This window comes from Elephantulus edwardii, unplaced genomic scaffold (genome assembly GCF_000299155.1).
Source record: "Elephantulus edwardii isolate Elephantulus edwardi_28Jun2011 unplaced genomic scaffold, EleEdw1.0 scaffold00311, whole genome shotgun sequence".
NCBI classification, from domain to species: domain Eukaryota; kingdom Metazoa; phylum Chordata; class Mammalia; order Macroscelidea; family Macroscelididae; genus Elephantulus; species Elephantulus edwardii.
In genome coordinates, this window is record NW_006400061.1 from 1,050,470 (window position 1) to 1,066,378 (window position 15,909).

At 41.2% G+C, this 15,909-nt stretch overlaps 1 protein-coding gene across 2 annotated transcripts in view; it reads right to left on the reverse strand.

Annotated features, from left to right (window-relative positions):
• Nucleotides 1-15,909, reverse strand: part of JADE1 (jade family PHD finger 1) — a 70,836-nt gene that overhangs the window by 13,776 nt on the left and 41,151 nt on the right. The window contains exons 4-8 of one of the 2 annotated variants that reach the window (XM_006901162.1): nucleotides 14,124-14,281; nucleotides 11,562-11,713; nucleotides 7,656-7,867; nucleotides 3,667-3,834; nucleotides 2,341-2,457 (exon numbers count right to left, since the gene is read on the reverse strand). In XM_006901162.1, the coding sequence (XP_006901224.1) occupies nucleotides 2,341-2,457; nucleotides 3,667-3,834; nucleotides 7,656-7,867; nucleotides 11,562-11,713; nucleotides 14,124-14,281 (807 nt within the window). Of the gene's footprint in view, nucleotides 1-2,340; nucleotides 2,458-3,666; nucleotides 3,835-7,655; nucleotides 7,868-11,561; nucleotides 11,750-14,123; nucleotides 14,282-15,909 lie in introns of both variants that reach the window. The other variant, XM_006901161.1, reaches the window with a different exon arrangement.

The window sequence follows — 15,909 nt, forward strand, 5'->3', positions numbered from 1 at the left end:
AACACACACACACACACACACACACACACACACACACACACACACACACACACACACACACACACACACAGAGTCATAACACACAAAGCAGCCCTCCCTGTCAGCATGCAGCCAAGTGGGAAGGAAAAAAGAGTGGGAACCGAGAAACTATCTCTGTATGGCTTCCACTGCACTTCACGCTGACCTTAAAGAGAAATAAACTTCAGCAGAAAATTTATATGGGACTTTGTAAAAGTGCCACATTGCCTGCCTTCCTCTGGGTTTTCCTATTCAGGTTGACTCAGCAAACAGATGTTACAGAAACATAAACCAGAGCCTTCACAGCTGCAGACATTTCAGAGAGGAATTCTTTAATAAAATCAATCCATTATGTACAGATATGGGAGGGGGGAATCCAACCCTCTTTGGCCTCTCTCCCTTTGAATTAATGTTCTTCAAAAATTAATGTTCTTCAAAAGAGACAAAGATCCCATTTACTTCCCACTTAAACATCAAGTAAGGACCATGGCTGACTTGCTGAGGAAAGGGACATAAATTCAGTCCTCATAACAACAGGTAACCTGGAAGAAAGTAACTTCCATTTCCCTTGGTTTGCCACACCTTGTTTCCTACACGTTTACATACATGCACACACCAAATGCCTTTACTTAAAAGTTGTACTTGAGGATCATCTTCCTCAGTCCAACTCTCAAGGCCAAATGTTTTCATCATCATTTACTTGTAAAGAAATTCTACCCTTATCCAATAAAGACTTCCCCTCTTTAAGCACACCTCAGCCATATTCCCCTAGGTGGCCTCCCATTCTACTCTGTGAGCACCTGTTACATTTTGGATATGTGGACATTGGTGGAAGTGGTAAGTCAAGGTGTTAGTGAACCAGAAAAAAAAATTAAACCAATCAGTGGTTATGCCTTACTAAATAGGATTTACCCAAAGAACAAACTGACCTTACTAAGTGAGGTCAATTCTTTAAAGCCCACAACTATCAATTTGACCATGCTTGTGTAGTTTATGTGTGTGTTTTAGCACTGTTAAATTTTCTGCATCAAGAGAAGATTGCCAGGGAGCTCTGGTGGCAAGAGCTGCACTGCAATCCCAGAGGTATGCGGTTCAAATCCACCAGATGCTCTGCTGGAGAAGGAAGGGGCAATATCCTCCAGTACCAATCAGGTCCAATTTGAAGGTACACCAAAAAAAAAAATTTAAAAAAAAAAAAAAGAGAGAGAGAGAGAAGATGCCTCAAGACAGTGCCTCAGGACATGGAACAAGACATGGATGCTGTAACAGTCCCTGACTCTGCAATAGCACCCCTAGAGGAGAGGGCATGTCCCAGAAGGCCAAATGAGTCCCAACATTTGGAGACTGTGGTGAGCACTGGTTAAGCCTCTCAAATCATGATAGCCAAGATGGCACTAAAATGAGAAAAAAGGATTAGCTTCTTAACTAAAGTTTCAGACAACATTAAAGGATAGCAAGCATTTACATTTCTGCTTCAATTCTGTCTCAAGACTTGCTAACAAAGTTTGTATCTGGAGACAAAAATGCTTGCATATTACTTTACATAAAAACCTGCCCTTTTAGCATGAGTGGCATCCACCTCCAAAATACCTTGCCTCTGGAAACCCTATCAACTTGGAGAAATGGAAAAAGTTCATAGGGTTGCTATGAGTTGCCTACAACTCAAGAGCATTTAACAACAACAACATGTATGGTGGCATAAAGAATCAGATATCTAGACTGTATTTGTGTAACTTTTATTACAGCACCTTCTATCTGTCCCTTTATCCAGACTGTGCTCTGAGGAGGACTTTATCTTCCAGGTAAAAACATCAGCATGCCAAAATGATAACTAGCGGGTGTCCCTAAGGCCTGAACACATCACACATGGGAAATGACAAGCCTCAGGACTCAGGCTTACAGCTGCACACCCACCAGGTGGGACAGAAGCTAGCCCTTAAGTCCCATGTCGAAGAATGTGCATGTAAAGTGCATTCTCTTCCCTAAAAAGAACCTACTTATGGAAAAAACATTCTGAGATGCCAGGTTTGAGGCTGCAATGCAGGAAGAGCTGAAGTGCCTCGCAGCTCAAACAGACATCTGAATGACCCTGAGATTGTTACAGCTTTTACTCTGGTTATACTGAGTACAATCAGACAAACAAAGGTTTCCCTGCAAGAGCAGAGACAGCGCTGTGAACTATGAAGTGCTGTCAGACTCCAGCCCTGCCTCCTAGATTCTAGTTCCAACTCCCCACTCTACAACAGTTCATAAGAGCCCTCACTCATCCTGTTTCCCACAATACAGTGGACCAAAAGGAAGTCATTATTATTAATTAATTACCTGTATGGAGGCCCCAAACTTTTCATTGCATAAGCTGCACACAAGAGCCCATCGGCTGCTGGGGATGTGTGAGACCTTGGTGATGGGCTCCATCTTCTCAGGGCTGCCAATGCTGACCTAGAGGTTCAAGAAAGAGAAAGACAAGGTGGCAGGGGCTGTCAAGACAAAGGCTGAAAGCTGACAGTGGAAACTTAAAGATCTGTTCATTTCCCATCCCCGTTCATACCTCTTAAGTGACAAGCAAATCTCTACTTAAATCAAGCAAATCTCTACTTTAGAAGCAACCAAGGCCACACTCTGAGCCAACGTCAGTAGAGCAGAGTCCACTCACAGTTCTTGTTTCTCCCTGCACACTAAGGTACCCGTCCTACATCAACATCTTCATTTGTGGGAACACTCAGATCTCTGAATTTTCACTTTTTCCTTTTCCTACCAGAATGGCAAAAATTATGCATAAGGACAGTGCAATGACTCTATAGTAACTTCTGGCCCATGAGGAAGTGGTCAAGACTAAAAATCTAATCTTACATATATTTAAGGAGATTGTAACACCAGAGTTAGGAAATGTATTTTTAAACTCTCTCACTAAAGAACACCACTCTCTTCAGTTAGCAAACATTGTGCTGCCTTCAAAGTGAAAAGTCACCAAAATAAAAGAATTGTCTATACACCTGGACAGGTTTGTGCTGCAACCATTGCCAAACCACAAGCCCATTGCCACCAAGACTCGCATCAGGGCTGCTTCAACTCAGCCTCAATCTAAATCATCTCCGTGTTACTTTCCTCAAGAAACATGCAGCTAACCATGTATAAAAAAATGCTAAAATAAGAATCACAAATTTTATTCTCCAAGTGAGACAAGTAAATTAAATTAGTCAAGTTCTAGAACTTACATTGAGCTGGACCTGACCTGAAACGTATGCAAGCAAATCACAAATATGTGACCTACAGTAGCTTGTCTTAGTCATTGAAGTGCTACCTTTCAGGCTCACCAAGTGCAAGGATTCCTTGCCAACATTTAGGGGAAGAGTCCGTTTTTCTCCTGGACTGTGTCAGGAGGGAAAAGTTAGCTGACATTTGAGGCAAAGTTGAATATCACTAACCTAGAATTGAGCTCACTGCTTCTCCAACTTAACATTTCCACAAATTTGCATACCATGGCAAGATGACAGTATGTTTGAGAATCAGTTTACAGGAAAAAGAAATGTCAATTTTAAAATGTCTTTTTTTTTCATGTGCCTACAACGATGCCCACTTATGAACGGTCCCCCATCCCACTTAGAAATCCTGACCCCGAGCTAAAGTCGAGGTAAGACCCACACTTACCTCAGGGATCCACAGGGCACAGCTGACGTGGACCCATTTGGTTCCACTGCGGGTTGGCTTCATTGCTCCACCTTTCTTGGGACACAGCAAACACTTGGGCTGCACCCCCAGGGCACATGTCCGGCATAACCAGCTGCCCTCTGGCACTTTGAGGATTCCGTAACAGGCCTGTGACACAACACCCAAGAAAAAAAAAGAGAAAAGATTTTTTACCATTCTATCAAATTATTTTAAAACACTTGGAAAGATCTGAACACAACGACACACATGCAAAAAAAAAGCATCCCATTTCCATCGAGTGTGAAAAAGTGCCACTATCAGGCTGATAGTAGCAAGGAGGGGTGTGAGACAACGCATGTTGGCTATATAGGCACAATACGTGTTTATTTAGCAGAAGATGGTCTTTGGATGATATAATGTTTGCACTCAGCTACCAATACAAGTTGACAGTTCAAACATACCCAGAGGCACCTAATGAGAAAGTCCTAGTAATATACTTCTGAAAGATCAGAGTAACTGAAAAAGTGATCAAGAACAATTCTAATTCTGACACATAAGAGATTCTCCGTGGGTCAGAATCAAGTCAGTAGCAAGAGGTATGACTTTTTGTCTTTGGGTTCCTGAAAACTTGGGAAGAAAAAGATGTACATAAAAAGATGCTCTGATGTACTGTCACTAAACACTTACCTCTACTAGATTCCAAATATTGATCAGTAAATCCTAAAATCACTTTAAATGGCTATGTAGATTAGGTTGCAGCTGTTACTCCGGTCCATAGGATTAGGAATAAAAGATATAAAGTGAGAGAGAAGGGAAGAAGTACAAAAACTTTAAGAAAATCCTCCAAATGCTATTAAGATGGCAAAGGCAACAAACCAAGGATCTTCATGCCTCAGCTAAGGGAACTCTACTAGCTATATTACAATACTCTTCCGGTGAATAAACACAGATAAGGGATCCTAGACAAGAAGATTTGGTTTCCTCAGCTGATACTCAAAAGATGCTTTGCACATGATGGCAAAATTACACAAAATAGCAGAAATCAAGGCTTTTATAACTCAAGTAATTAAGATGGCTTAAAGAGAGAAAAGGCAAATGTTAAGTAAGTGAAGAAACCATGATGGTACTGAAAGCACAGCCTTTTAAAATCCAAACGTTCAGAACTTTATCCTTATATGAACTGGAAGTCAGGAAGTTGAGAGTCACAGTAACGTAGCTCCAATTCTCCAGACAGAAAAAACACAGCAATTTGAATATTCAGGATGCAGAGGAAACCACAGGACAAGGGCTGAGTGACGTGAAGTGAACTTAAGAGTGGCGCTTAAAAGGCAGCACTAGTGTCACAAATAAAGCACTGTCAACACAGACTCACTGAAAACTAAAAACTTGCATAGCACTAAATTACACTGTTAAGCTTTATATACACTTTATCAGACATTTTAGAAGGTCTTTTTTTTTTTTCTCTCTACTGGAAAAATCTATCTACATTAATTAAAATATGCCATCAAGACAAATCATGAAGGACTTTTCAAAAGAAAAATGAAGTTTAGGAAAAGCAGGCAAAAAAGGGTGGAGAGCTTCCGGAGTCTTGGGGTTCTCTAATTCCAATTCTGCCATCACATGACATAAAATAGGGTTCGACTAATAGTTTTCAAGATTTCCATTTCAGAACCCTTCTTTCTCCAAACAAAAGATTTTACATAAAAAAAATTAATACACATAAAATGCAGAAAATGAATTAACAAGAGAGAACCAGTAACCAAAAAAAAAGTGTAATGTCAGTCATATGACTGCATTACAACAAAACCAGTAAAGGCCTTCTCCGTCATCTTAAGAAAACTTCCTTGGCATTTTTAAAATTTACAGTTGCAAAATAAACTTGACTCATTCTAGTCTTTAGTCTCCTCCTCAATGTAGGCTGGGACAAGAGGACAAGTAGAAAAGTCCACGGTCAGGTATGTTTGTAAACAAACTAATAACAAAGAGCCTCATGAAACAAACAGAAGCTTGTTTCTTAAATCTTAGCATGAATAGATAAACTTCTTGAACAATATAATTTTGAACTGAGTCTACTTATACATGAATTTTTTAAAAATGTTGTATTATGCTAATTATCTTCTCAAGAGATCATTTTCTCGAGTAAACGGCTTATCTCAGTAAAATAGGTCTTTTAAATTCTTATAAAATTTAGTGAATACCATAAACCTTGACTAACACCATGAGACCCATATGAAGCCACAAGTCATCCCTAAAATGCTCTCAAGAAGTAAAGGCCAACACCACTTTTATAACTGACATGGAGAATAGGAAAAGAGTGAATAGAAAAGTAACACTGCATTGGAACAGACAGAGAAAAGAACGGTTTAAAAGGAATATATGATTAGGTATTTTATGTATGAAAATAATCCAGAATAAGAAGTGTACTGCAAAGTGTACTGGGTAAAGGGGAAAGCAAGGGAGGGAGTAAACTGTAAAACAGTGAATGAATATTTGAAAATAATAATAAAAAGAGACAAAGTAAGGGGGTGACGAAGGAAGCAAAGGCTTGACATTGTAAGAAAAAGATGAGCTGCTTGATAAAAATTGTATGTGGATTGAGGTCTGCAGATATAGTTGCCCACCACTTCAAAATGAATAAAAGCAGCATAAGATCATTGTAAATAACAAAAGGAAACTTGTGAAGCTGTCACTGAAATTATGCCAGCAAGTGTGAAAACTCTGAACTTTTTGCAAAATACATTTTTATCTAATACTGAATAAGTACACTGGCGGCCTGGTGGTATGGAGTTGTGCTGCCAATTCAAAGGCAGGTATTTTGGATCCACCTGTCACTCAGGGGGGGAAAGATGAGTAATCTCCTTCTGTGCCATTTGGAGCCACTGAAAAACCAGTAGATTCAGCTATGAGTCAATTCCAGCTCGAGGACACAACAACAGCTTATAAGGTGCAGGATATAATATATATAACAAAATATATGTTAATCAACTTATCAGTAAGCTTTCTAGTAAACAGTAGGCTAACAGTAGTTAGAATTTTACGTAGGGGGAAGAGCATTCCTAACCCCCAAGTTATTTAAAGGTCAACTGTATTTCAATACTGCATTAAAAGGGAGCAACGGTGGCCTAGGAATCAGAAGCTGTGCTGCAATCCCAAAGGTACAAGATTCAAACAAACAGGCTGAATAAATGGAGGGAGTAAATCTCCCTCCATTCAATTTACTGCCTCTGAAAACTCCCTGGAGGGTCAGTTAGGAGTCAGTTCCAACTCAATGGCAAACAACAACATTGCATTAAAAACAAAAGAGAGACTAAGAATGTCATAAGATTTTTTTCTCCCCAACGCCCCCATGTCCACCCTCATTTATAAGATTTACTTTTCTATGAATAGCATTGGGAGCTCTGGGGGCCTAGTGGTAAGGAGCTGCACTGCCTACGCAAAGGCAGTTGTTCAGAACTATCAGTTGTTCAGAACTAAAAGTCCCTTCTCCTCCCATGCAATTTACACCTCTTAAAGCCCATTAATGGGTCAGCTGTAAGTCTGTCCCAACTTAAAGGCACAGATAACACAGACAGCATTGAGGAGGACAAGGAAATGACCCAAGAAAAAGGCTGCCTCACCACTTCTGTAACAATTTAATTTCTAATACAATGATAGCAAACTAGCAATCCTTTCCCAGATCTATAATACCTAAAATTAGATGTCAAAGCAGGGTCAAGGGGGTTCAGTTATTCTTTTACAGCAATAATGACTTCTATGGAGAAGCATAAAAACACTCACTGAAGATCACCAAAGAGAAGCCCCATTAAAAACTGCTTTAAACCAATTGTGGATTCAGGAAAGTGGCTGGAGATTTTTGTCTAAAGGACATAATTCTTTCAGTCACTGAAGACAGTGGGAAAACAGACCCAGTTTTAGAGGAAAAATTGATGTTTCCTGCTGGCAAAGGACTCTACATCACAGATGGCCTCTGGGCCATGCTCTCCACATACCTGATGCACACAGATGTTGCATTTGTCACAGAAAACCATCTCGTTGCCATCTTCACCATCAGGTGACTGGCAGACATCACAGACCACATCTTCGTCATATTCAATCCCCAGCCCTTCTTCAGTCTCGATAGCATGGTTCATATTGTCGTAGCATCGCTGTTCAAATTCCTCCAAGACCCTTTCCATGGTATATTCATCTAGTTCAGGCATTCCTGTAGAAAAAGGTGTCACAAATCCCACTTAACATATTTACATTAACAAATAATTAGAAAAATGTTACTGTCATAAAATCAGCTCCAACTCATGCCAACTGACTTAATATTTTTCTTCTTATAACATATAACATTATAAATCAATCCACCTCTTGGTGCCTCAACTATTTTCTATTAAATGCCTCTCCATCAGAACTATCTTTAAAGTCAATGTAGTTTCTGTGCAACTGTTTCTTACTTACTATGCCAGGTACGAGGGCACAATAAAAAAGAAAGGATAAATCTCAAAATTGCTTCAAGATAGTAAGTGTCTATTCACCAACAAATAAGTGATGTCAAAACTGTGACCACAATCTGTGGACGGTAGTTAGGGTATTTTTCTTCTTACTAAAAGACATTCTTTTATGGTGTTCAATAAAATAGTGCTCTCAAAGCAGACTTCACTATAAACACTTGAATGCTGTTAACTGGTTTACCCCTTCCCACCCAAAGTTCAAATGCACCGTTAATAAGATGCATGGAAATATCTGAACAAAGGAAAAAGTTCACGGTGAATCATATAAAGCACATTCTCATGCAAGAATGATCAAAAATTAATTTCAAGTGGTTTTTGTGGTTATAGCTAGAGTAAGAATCCCAAGACTTTTATTTATTTTTCCCTGTTTGTGGATGTTTCCCAAGTTCCTTACAATGAAAATACTTAAAGACTTTAGGACCAACACTGTGATAAGCCCTAAGCATGTATTTTAAAAAGCTATATGTTATCTCAGATCCTACTGTAATTATGGGATGGTATTTGCAAGACCAGACACTTTTCAACTCCTCCATCAATTTTTAAAACACAACTAACTTTTGAAAATTCAACACTATGTCTTATAACTAAATTTTACTGTTAAAAAAAAAAAGACCAGCAGCTAGACCAAGTCTTTATGCATGTTTTTGTTAGCCAAACAGCTGCATAATTCTTTCCTCCAAGTACTCAGGTGGTATCTTAAATCTGTTAAGCTAGCCTACTACCTACTAACTCTCTGGTCCACCAATACCTGAAAGACAAAGGAAATACAACTCTGTCAAAGCACTTGAGTGACCCACCAAATAGAAAATCACCAACACTCAATTTGGTTTACACTTGTAACAACTATGGTTTCAAGTGGTCAATGAAGATTGTGGCAACAACAAGCATTTATGTGGTGGCAGGCCCTGAGCCAGACACTAAGGATAATGTAAATCAAATCACCTTTTTCACTTCTTATGTGCCAACAAGTCAAGACTAACCTATATAGCTGACCCACCAGAGTCTGTTTATCACACGCGTGGCCAAGAGGTAAGAAGGCGCACTGCAATCCCAAAGGCACACGGGTACGAATCCACCAGGTGACCTGTGGGAGAAGGATAGGCAATCTCCTCCCATGCGATTAACTGCGTCTGAGAACCCACTGGAGAGTCAGCTATGGGTCAGTTCCAACTCATGGTACACAACAATAACCTCTTAAGGGAGCTCTGGTGTTCTAGTGGTAAGAAGCTGTACTACAATCCTACTGTCTCTAAAATCCCATGGGAGGGCCACCTCAATAGTACACAACACCAACCTCCTAAAGGTAAAGGAAGCCTAGTGGTAAGAAGCTGTGCTGCAATTCCAACAGCACAAAGTTAGAATCCACCAGCAGGAGCTCCTTGGGAAAAGGATGAGCAGTCTTCTCCTGTGTGATTAACTGCTTATGAAATCCTGCTAGAGGGTCAGCTAGGAGTCAGTTTCAACTCAGCACCACGTAACAACCACCACCTAAACACAGGAGATTTAAACCTACCAGAGGCTCTGTTTGAACAACCTGATGATCTGTCTCCCCATCGATTGTTATTGTATACCATAGAGTCCATCTTTCTCCTGCAGAGCAGCTGGTGGCCTCAAACCTCATGCTTTTGGTGCTGCAGTGCAGCTTCTTGCCACTAGGCCACCAGAGCTCCCTTCCACACAGATTACAGCCTAAGAAATCCTATGAGTTGGAATTGATCTGACAATAATAGATCATAAATAGAGTGTAAATGTGTGGTAAAAATGACTAATGGGTGGGTTCCACTGCTAACCAAGAAGCTGGACATTTTTTAAATCACTGGCACATCGGAAGAAAGGCCTGACAATCTACTTCTGAAATACTGTCCTTCTGTGAAACACACAGGAACATTAAGTTAGATCCACCTGAGGGTGATGTTGCTTTGAGATTACAAATAACAGCTTATGCCAATATGCCAGGCCGAGGCACAAAAGAGTAATTAATCCTCAGAGTTTCACAGTTACCCAAACTAAACCTCACAGTCACTCTCATTATATTCAAGACAACCTTTAAAACTTTGAACTGACATTCAACAGGAAACTTACTCGCCAGGCTGGTCTCCACAAATAACTGAGGTACATAAGCTTTGACTTCCACATACAGAAAAATTAATCACTTACAGGAAAAAAGAATACACAGAAAAGAGACTGTGATGGGCAGAGGACACACTAAGATAAAGCTCGCCTAAAGGAAAGTCAGGATAGAGGTAACCAAGTGAGTTAAAAAGCATTCCAGATTTCAAATAGGATTAAAGAAAAATCACTTAAGTGAAAAGACAAGTAATAAATATGGAAACAAGTGTGCTTGGTTAGAGTTCATTTGGGAAATGGGAGTTCACAGCTACAGGGAATCTAAGTGGTACAACAGAACAGTGAAATAGGAAATCATGGGGCCCAGATCTTTCTGTGACCTAAAGAAATCATTACATTTCTCTAGGAGCCAGTGCCCCAAGATTAATGAATGAGATGTTAGTTCAGAGCCAGAGTGGGAAGTTCATAATATCAGAATCACTTGAAGCCCTGCTCCAAAGCCAAGCCTACGGACAACATCTCTCATCAGCCTCACCATTCTCTCCTGGGACTCAGGCAGATTCTGTGCCCATTTCAACATATCTGTCAACGTCAAACAAGTTTCTTTCTATTTTTTTTTTTATTTATTATTATTTTGTGCGTGTGTCTGTGTACTGTCAGATCAGATCTGACTGGTACAGAAGGAGATTGTCCCTCTTTTCCTGGCAGAGCATCTGGTGGATTCGAACCATGCGTCTCTGGGATTGCAGTGCAGCTTCTTGCCACTAGACCACCAGAGCTCCCCACAAGTTTCTTTCTAAAGAAACAGCACAGGATTCTGGCATTAACTAAAACTGATGAGCGCTAGTGGTGCAGTTAAAAGCCTGTTGTGCTGCTAACCCAAAGCCTACATGTCTCACATGGTGTGAAATCTAAGGGAGACATGCAGGCAGTCTCCTGTTAAAGATTTACAGCCTCAAAAACCCAATGGAGAACTGCCATGAGTTGGAATCAGCTGAAAGGCAGTAACTTTGAGCTTTTATAAGAGATGATGGAACTGGATCAGCTAGTTATAAAGGACTTTTACTGTTCACGTGCATACCTAAACAGATCCCTGGGTGTCACAAACAGTATGCAAAAAGTTAGTGGCTCAACCCCACCCAGAAAATCCAGGAAGATCTGTTTCTATAAAGATTACAATCAAGAAAGCCAAGGAGCATAAACAATAGGATTCACCTTGAGTTAGCAACAGATTTGCCAACATATGTGTGTGTTGTGTGTGTATGCGTTTTAAGACTTAATATGTTTCTCTATTCAGCATTAGCTACTAAAATAAAATATATAGTCTCTCACCCATCTCCTTAAATTCTTCATTGGTCAATTCCAGCCACGCAGCATCCATGTCATTGAGGTCATAGCGACACACACTGTCAGCCAGCGTTTGGATGTCCACATAGCCCAACTCTGGAGGCTCAGAGCCCGAAGATACAATGTATTTCTTAGGTCTGATGAACATGAGGGACTTTTCTTCAGACACGACCCTACTTCACAAGAACACAAGGCAGGCAGGTTACCCTTTCTGCCACATAAAAGGAAGTTTGTGAGAAGACCCCAGGTGCAGTTTCCTCCTCCAACCCTCAAAACCCCATTTTATTACCCAAAAGTTCCCACGAAGGTTAATAAAAAGCATAGACACAAAGTTTTAATGCCAATTCTAATGAAACTCTGACCAGAAGTTAAAGTTCCTAAAATGGGGGAAAAAGTAAAAGTACGACACAGTCTTTCAAAAGCAGTTGCTTCTGCATCATAGTTCCCAGGACACTACTGTACCCTGTATTCTCTATGGCTGCAGTTCTGACCTGCTGGCAACCCCAAAAAAACACTGACCCAAGTGTCAAGGGCTAGCCATTAAGTCACTTTCCATTAGTCAGGACTGCCTGTCCCTGCTGGAGGCCGTTAGAACCAGATGGCTTGATGACACTGTTCTCTCCAGAGCCCGTCAGAAGAAGGAAGAGCAGCACGAGCTGGAGCATACACAGCAGGGTAGTGGGGAACTATGGACAGAATCCTGCTAGCACTGATCTTAAAAATAAAGGAGAAAGCAAAACCAGGTCTTAGTCATTACTGAGAACCCAAATAATCAGTCCCAGACAAGTAGGTGACGCTCCCAACAAAATCTACATACAATCCAGGAGGCAGAACACAGGTTTTATGGCAACAGGTACATGCTCTAACCTCACCTGCTAACATCCAAAAGTACTGTGTGTGCGTGCGCTCTCTCTCTATTGCCATGCTCTCTCCTCAGGTGCTAACACCAGAAGAGTTCCCAACCCAAAATCAATGACAACATCTCGCAACATCCCTTTAGACCTTTAAGAGCTCTCACCCTAAGAGCAAAATGCCCAGACTCAAAGGCCCACATACTCACAGAGTTCCTCCATATCTCAGTGTTTCAACTGTCTGTATTAATATCAATCAACAGCCCAAAGAATTTGGCAAAGTATTTCTATTACTTTTGTAATAACAAGAATTCTTTATCTATACTTCACTGAAATGAGAAAACCATGAGATTTGTTTTGCTGAAAAAGGCCATGAACTGTTTTAATTCTTATGCCTTTTGTTGGGCTCTCATTTAGCAAATAATCCTTGCATTGAGGCCACCAATGCTGAAACAGCTGGTAATGCAGCTCAGATACAGACTATACAGTAAATACACTTTGTTTACCCTAAAGAGTCCAGAGAAAAAGCCCCTTCTCCTGACAGGATTCTAACCTATAGAAGTGCTTCTGATCAGTGGTTTAAGCCCGCAAATTAATGATGGCTGCAGTGAGATAAAGAAGCCATGGTGACAAAGTACATAACATATCAGGCTAACGAAAAGGTTCAAACCTACCAGCGGCTTGGTCAAAGAGACAAAGATGGGCAGTTTCCTGTATCACTTAAGAAATCTGTCAGAGGAGTCAGAACCAACTTAACAGCAGTGGGTTTGGGGTTGGTCGTGGGATAGGGATATTTCCTACTATTCTATAGATTTCTCGAAGAGAAATTACAACAATCACAATTAATCACCTCAAGTGCCTGAAGAAAACTTTACAAAGGGAGTGAGAGCAGAGAAGTAAATTCTGTCTAAACCTAGTAATGGTGAGAGAGACCATTTCAACAAAGCAGGCAGTCATCAGACAACACAGCGACACACAGGTGCCAGTTGAGTGCTAAGGCACTCAGTCCTCTCCCAGAGAGGAGCATCTAAGTCAGCAAAGTCAGAGGGTGAGAAAATAGGCAAACTAGCTACAGCCACATTCTCAGGGGAATCAACGAGGACCTGGCTCTCAGAGACCTTAATATGACAAGCGATTTATAAGTAAATTCAGAAGACGCACCTCAAAAACAACTGGAAAACTCATTCATTAAACTTCACCTCTACAAACCTTTTTACATCACCCCATCCTGGTCAGCCTCCAGACATCTGTGTTCCTCTAAAAGTGAAATCAACCACTGAAGAATCAGAAAAGCTACCCTTCCTAGTTCCCAGATACTTGCTGTCCAATGGAGTCCTTCTCTAGATTAAAAATGATCAAGGGGAGAAGCACACACAGAAAGAAGGTAGCAATCGTGTGAATATCCACATTTCTGTCCCAAGTCAGTCCCTTCTCAGATTGTCTTGGAACTTGCCTCTTTGGAGAAATCAACATCTTGATGGCTATGAAGTTAAGTCCAAAACACCATGTCTTCAAAACAACTACCCTTCAACCTGAGGTGTGTTTCTCCTACATTTCCATTTCCACTTGAGACCTCATTATTTTGCTGTTCAGTCAAAACCTGCTTCTTCTCAGGTACCATTTATCTGGCCTGGCTGTCAAAGGAGGAAAAACAAGAAGGGCAGACCAGCACTTCTCTCCTTGGGGGATTTTCTACCTGGCCACAGGCTGAGGAATGGTCCCAGGGCTCACCGGGACCTGGACCCCTTTCTCCCACTCCTGCCTCCAGGGATCTGCCAACACATAGTACTCATCCGGGTTCAGCTGGTAGGAGTCATGCAACTTCATAGCGGTGATCAGGTCGGTCCTAAACACCTGGAAGGGAGAGAAAGGGACACTGACATTTGATATTTGCATTCTTATTCAGAGCACTGGCAGCTGCAAAGTAACCATGGAGCTGCCATGTACGTAACAAGGTCACTGTATCGACATGAAACATAGCTGACCTATTGTAGGGAAAGCGCTTAGCCTGATAGGCCTTTTACCTCACTCAGCAGGGGTTGCAGCAGCAGAGCACTAACCTCTTAGTCCTGCAGTCCATGAAAATAATAGTATCTAAAACAGGAATACCACCTACAACAGCAAAATCTACCTAACGCTCCTAACAACTGCCAAGTCACCAAGAGGGCTACTGAAAATACAAACTTGAAACTACTCAAAGAAAGATATTTTTTTCCACTCAAGTGCACTCTTGGTAAATGCTTAAAAATAAAACTCTACTAACTGTATAACAACTTTAACTCAAAATCGTCTAGAAACTGCTGGTTTCTCCAGGAACTTTTAAACTGTTCTTCCTTTTTAAGAAACGGTTTGAGCTTCGGAAAAAAAAATATATAGCCTCATTTGCTATATCATGCTCAGTTCAACACTTACCCAACTTCCACCCCCTACATCCTCTGCCTCCCAACACACCAGGACTGAAGACAAAGTGCTGGTGAGGTCAAGGTCCCAGCTGGCTAATGCCAAGCAGAAGTACTGGCCTGGAAAAAATCTACAGAGAAGCAACAACAGACGAGTGGCAGACAGGCCTGCAAAGAATGTCATGTTTACACAATTTCACCTGGCATACTTCTACAAGGGAAGCGGTATTTGTGGGGAAAGAAGGTGAAGAAGAAGAAAAAAAGCAAGCCACTACCCTCTCACCGCCCTGCCAAAATCAAGCACAGCCACAAGACTCAAATGTACCACTCTGCCAAGAAAGCTACTCAATTCCCCATCTGAGGCCAAAAGAAGAAAACCACAGGAAAGGCAGCTCTCCCTATGCCTGCCCCTCGGTAGACTCGTTAGCTGTGACATCCACAGAAAACAAGGCCCAAGTAGGGTAGGTAGACCTAGCAAGCATATCCCTGTCCACAGCCAGCTGTATAACAAATTCCCTCCGCAGCCTGTCCTCAACCCACTCATGTCTGAGGGATACAGGAGCAAACTCTGACCTTGGCATTTACACCCGCCAAAAGTTGTGTTTGGCACAGAGCAAGCCTGCATCTGTAAGCTACACTCTCTGTTTACACAAGTCACAATGCTGAACTCTCTCTTCTCAGGACAGGGAGTTCTTTCTTGTGCTGCTAAGCATAGTTCATATTATATCCCTGCTAACAGGTCCATATTTGTTTTTTCTGGTGGCTTTTCAGGGTGGTGATTACTTTAATAAACTTAGCCATAACAAACTCAGAGACAGTGTCTGAATAAAAAGAGGTTTCTTTAGCCTGTCATTTCCGGCATCAGCTGTTCCCTAGCATGACACTCCACATTTTCAAAGTTCCAATGACAAGCAAGAACCTGACCAGCCACCTGTCACAAAAATGAGTAAGACTGGCTCCCTGAAGCAGGTGCCCACCATCCCCTCCTCACTCCCACTGAGAAAATTTAAGGTTTAGCTTCAACAAACAAAATAAGGTAAAAAGATATTCCAAGCAGCTCTTTAAGTTAAGCAAAGGGGGGGG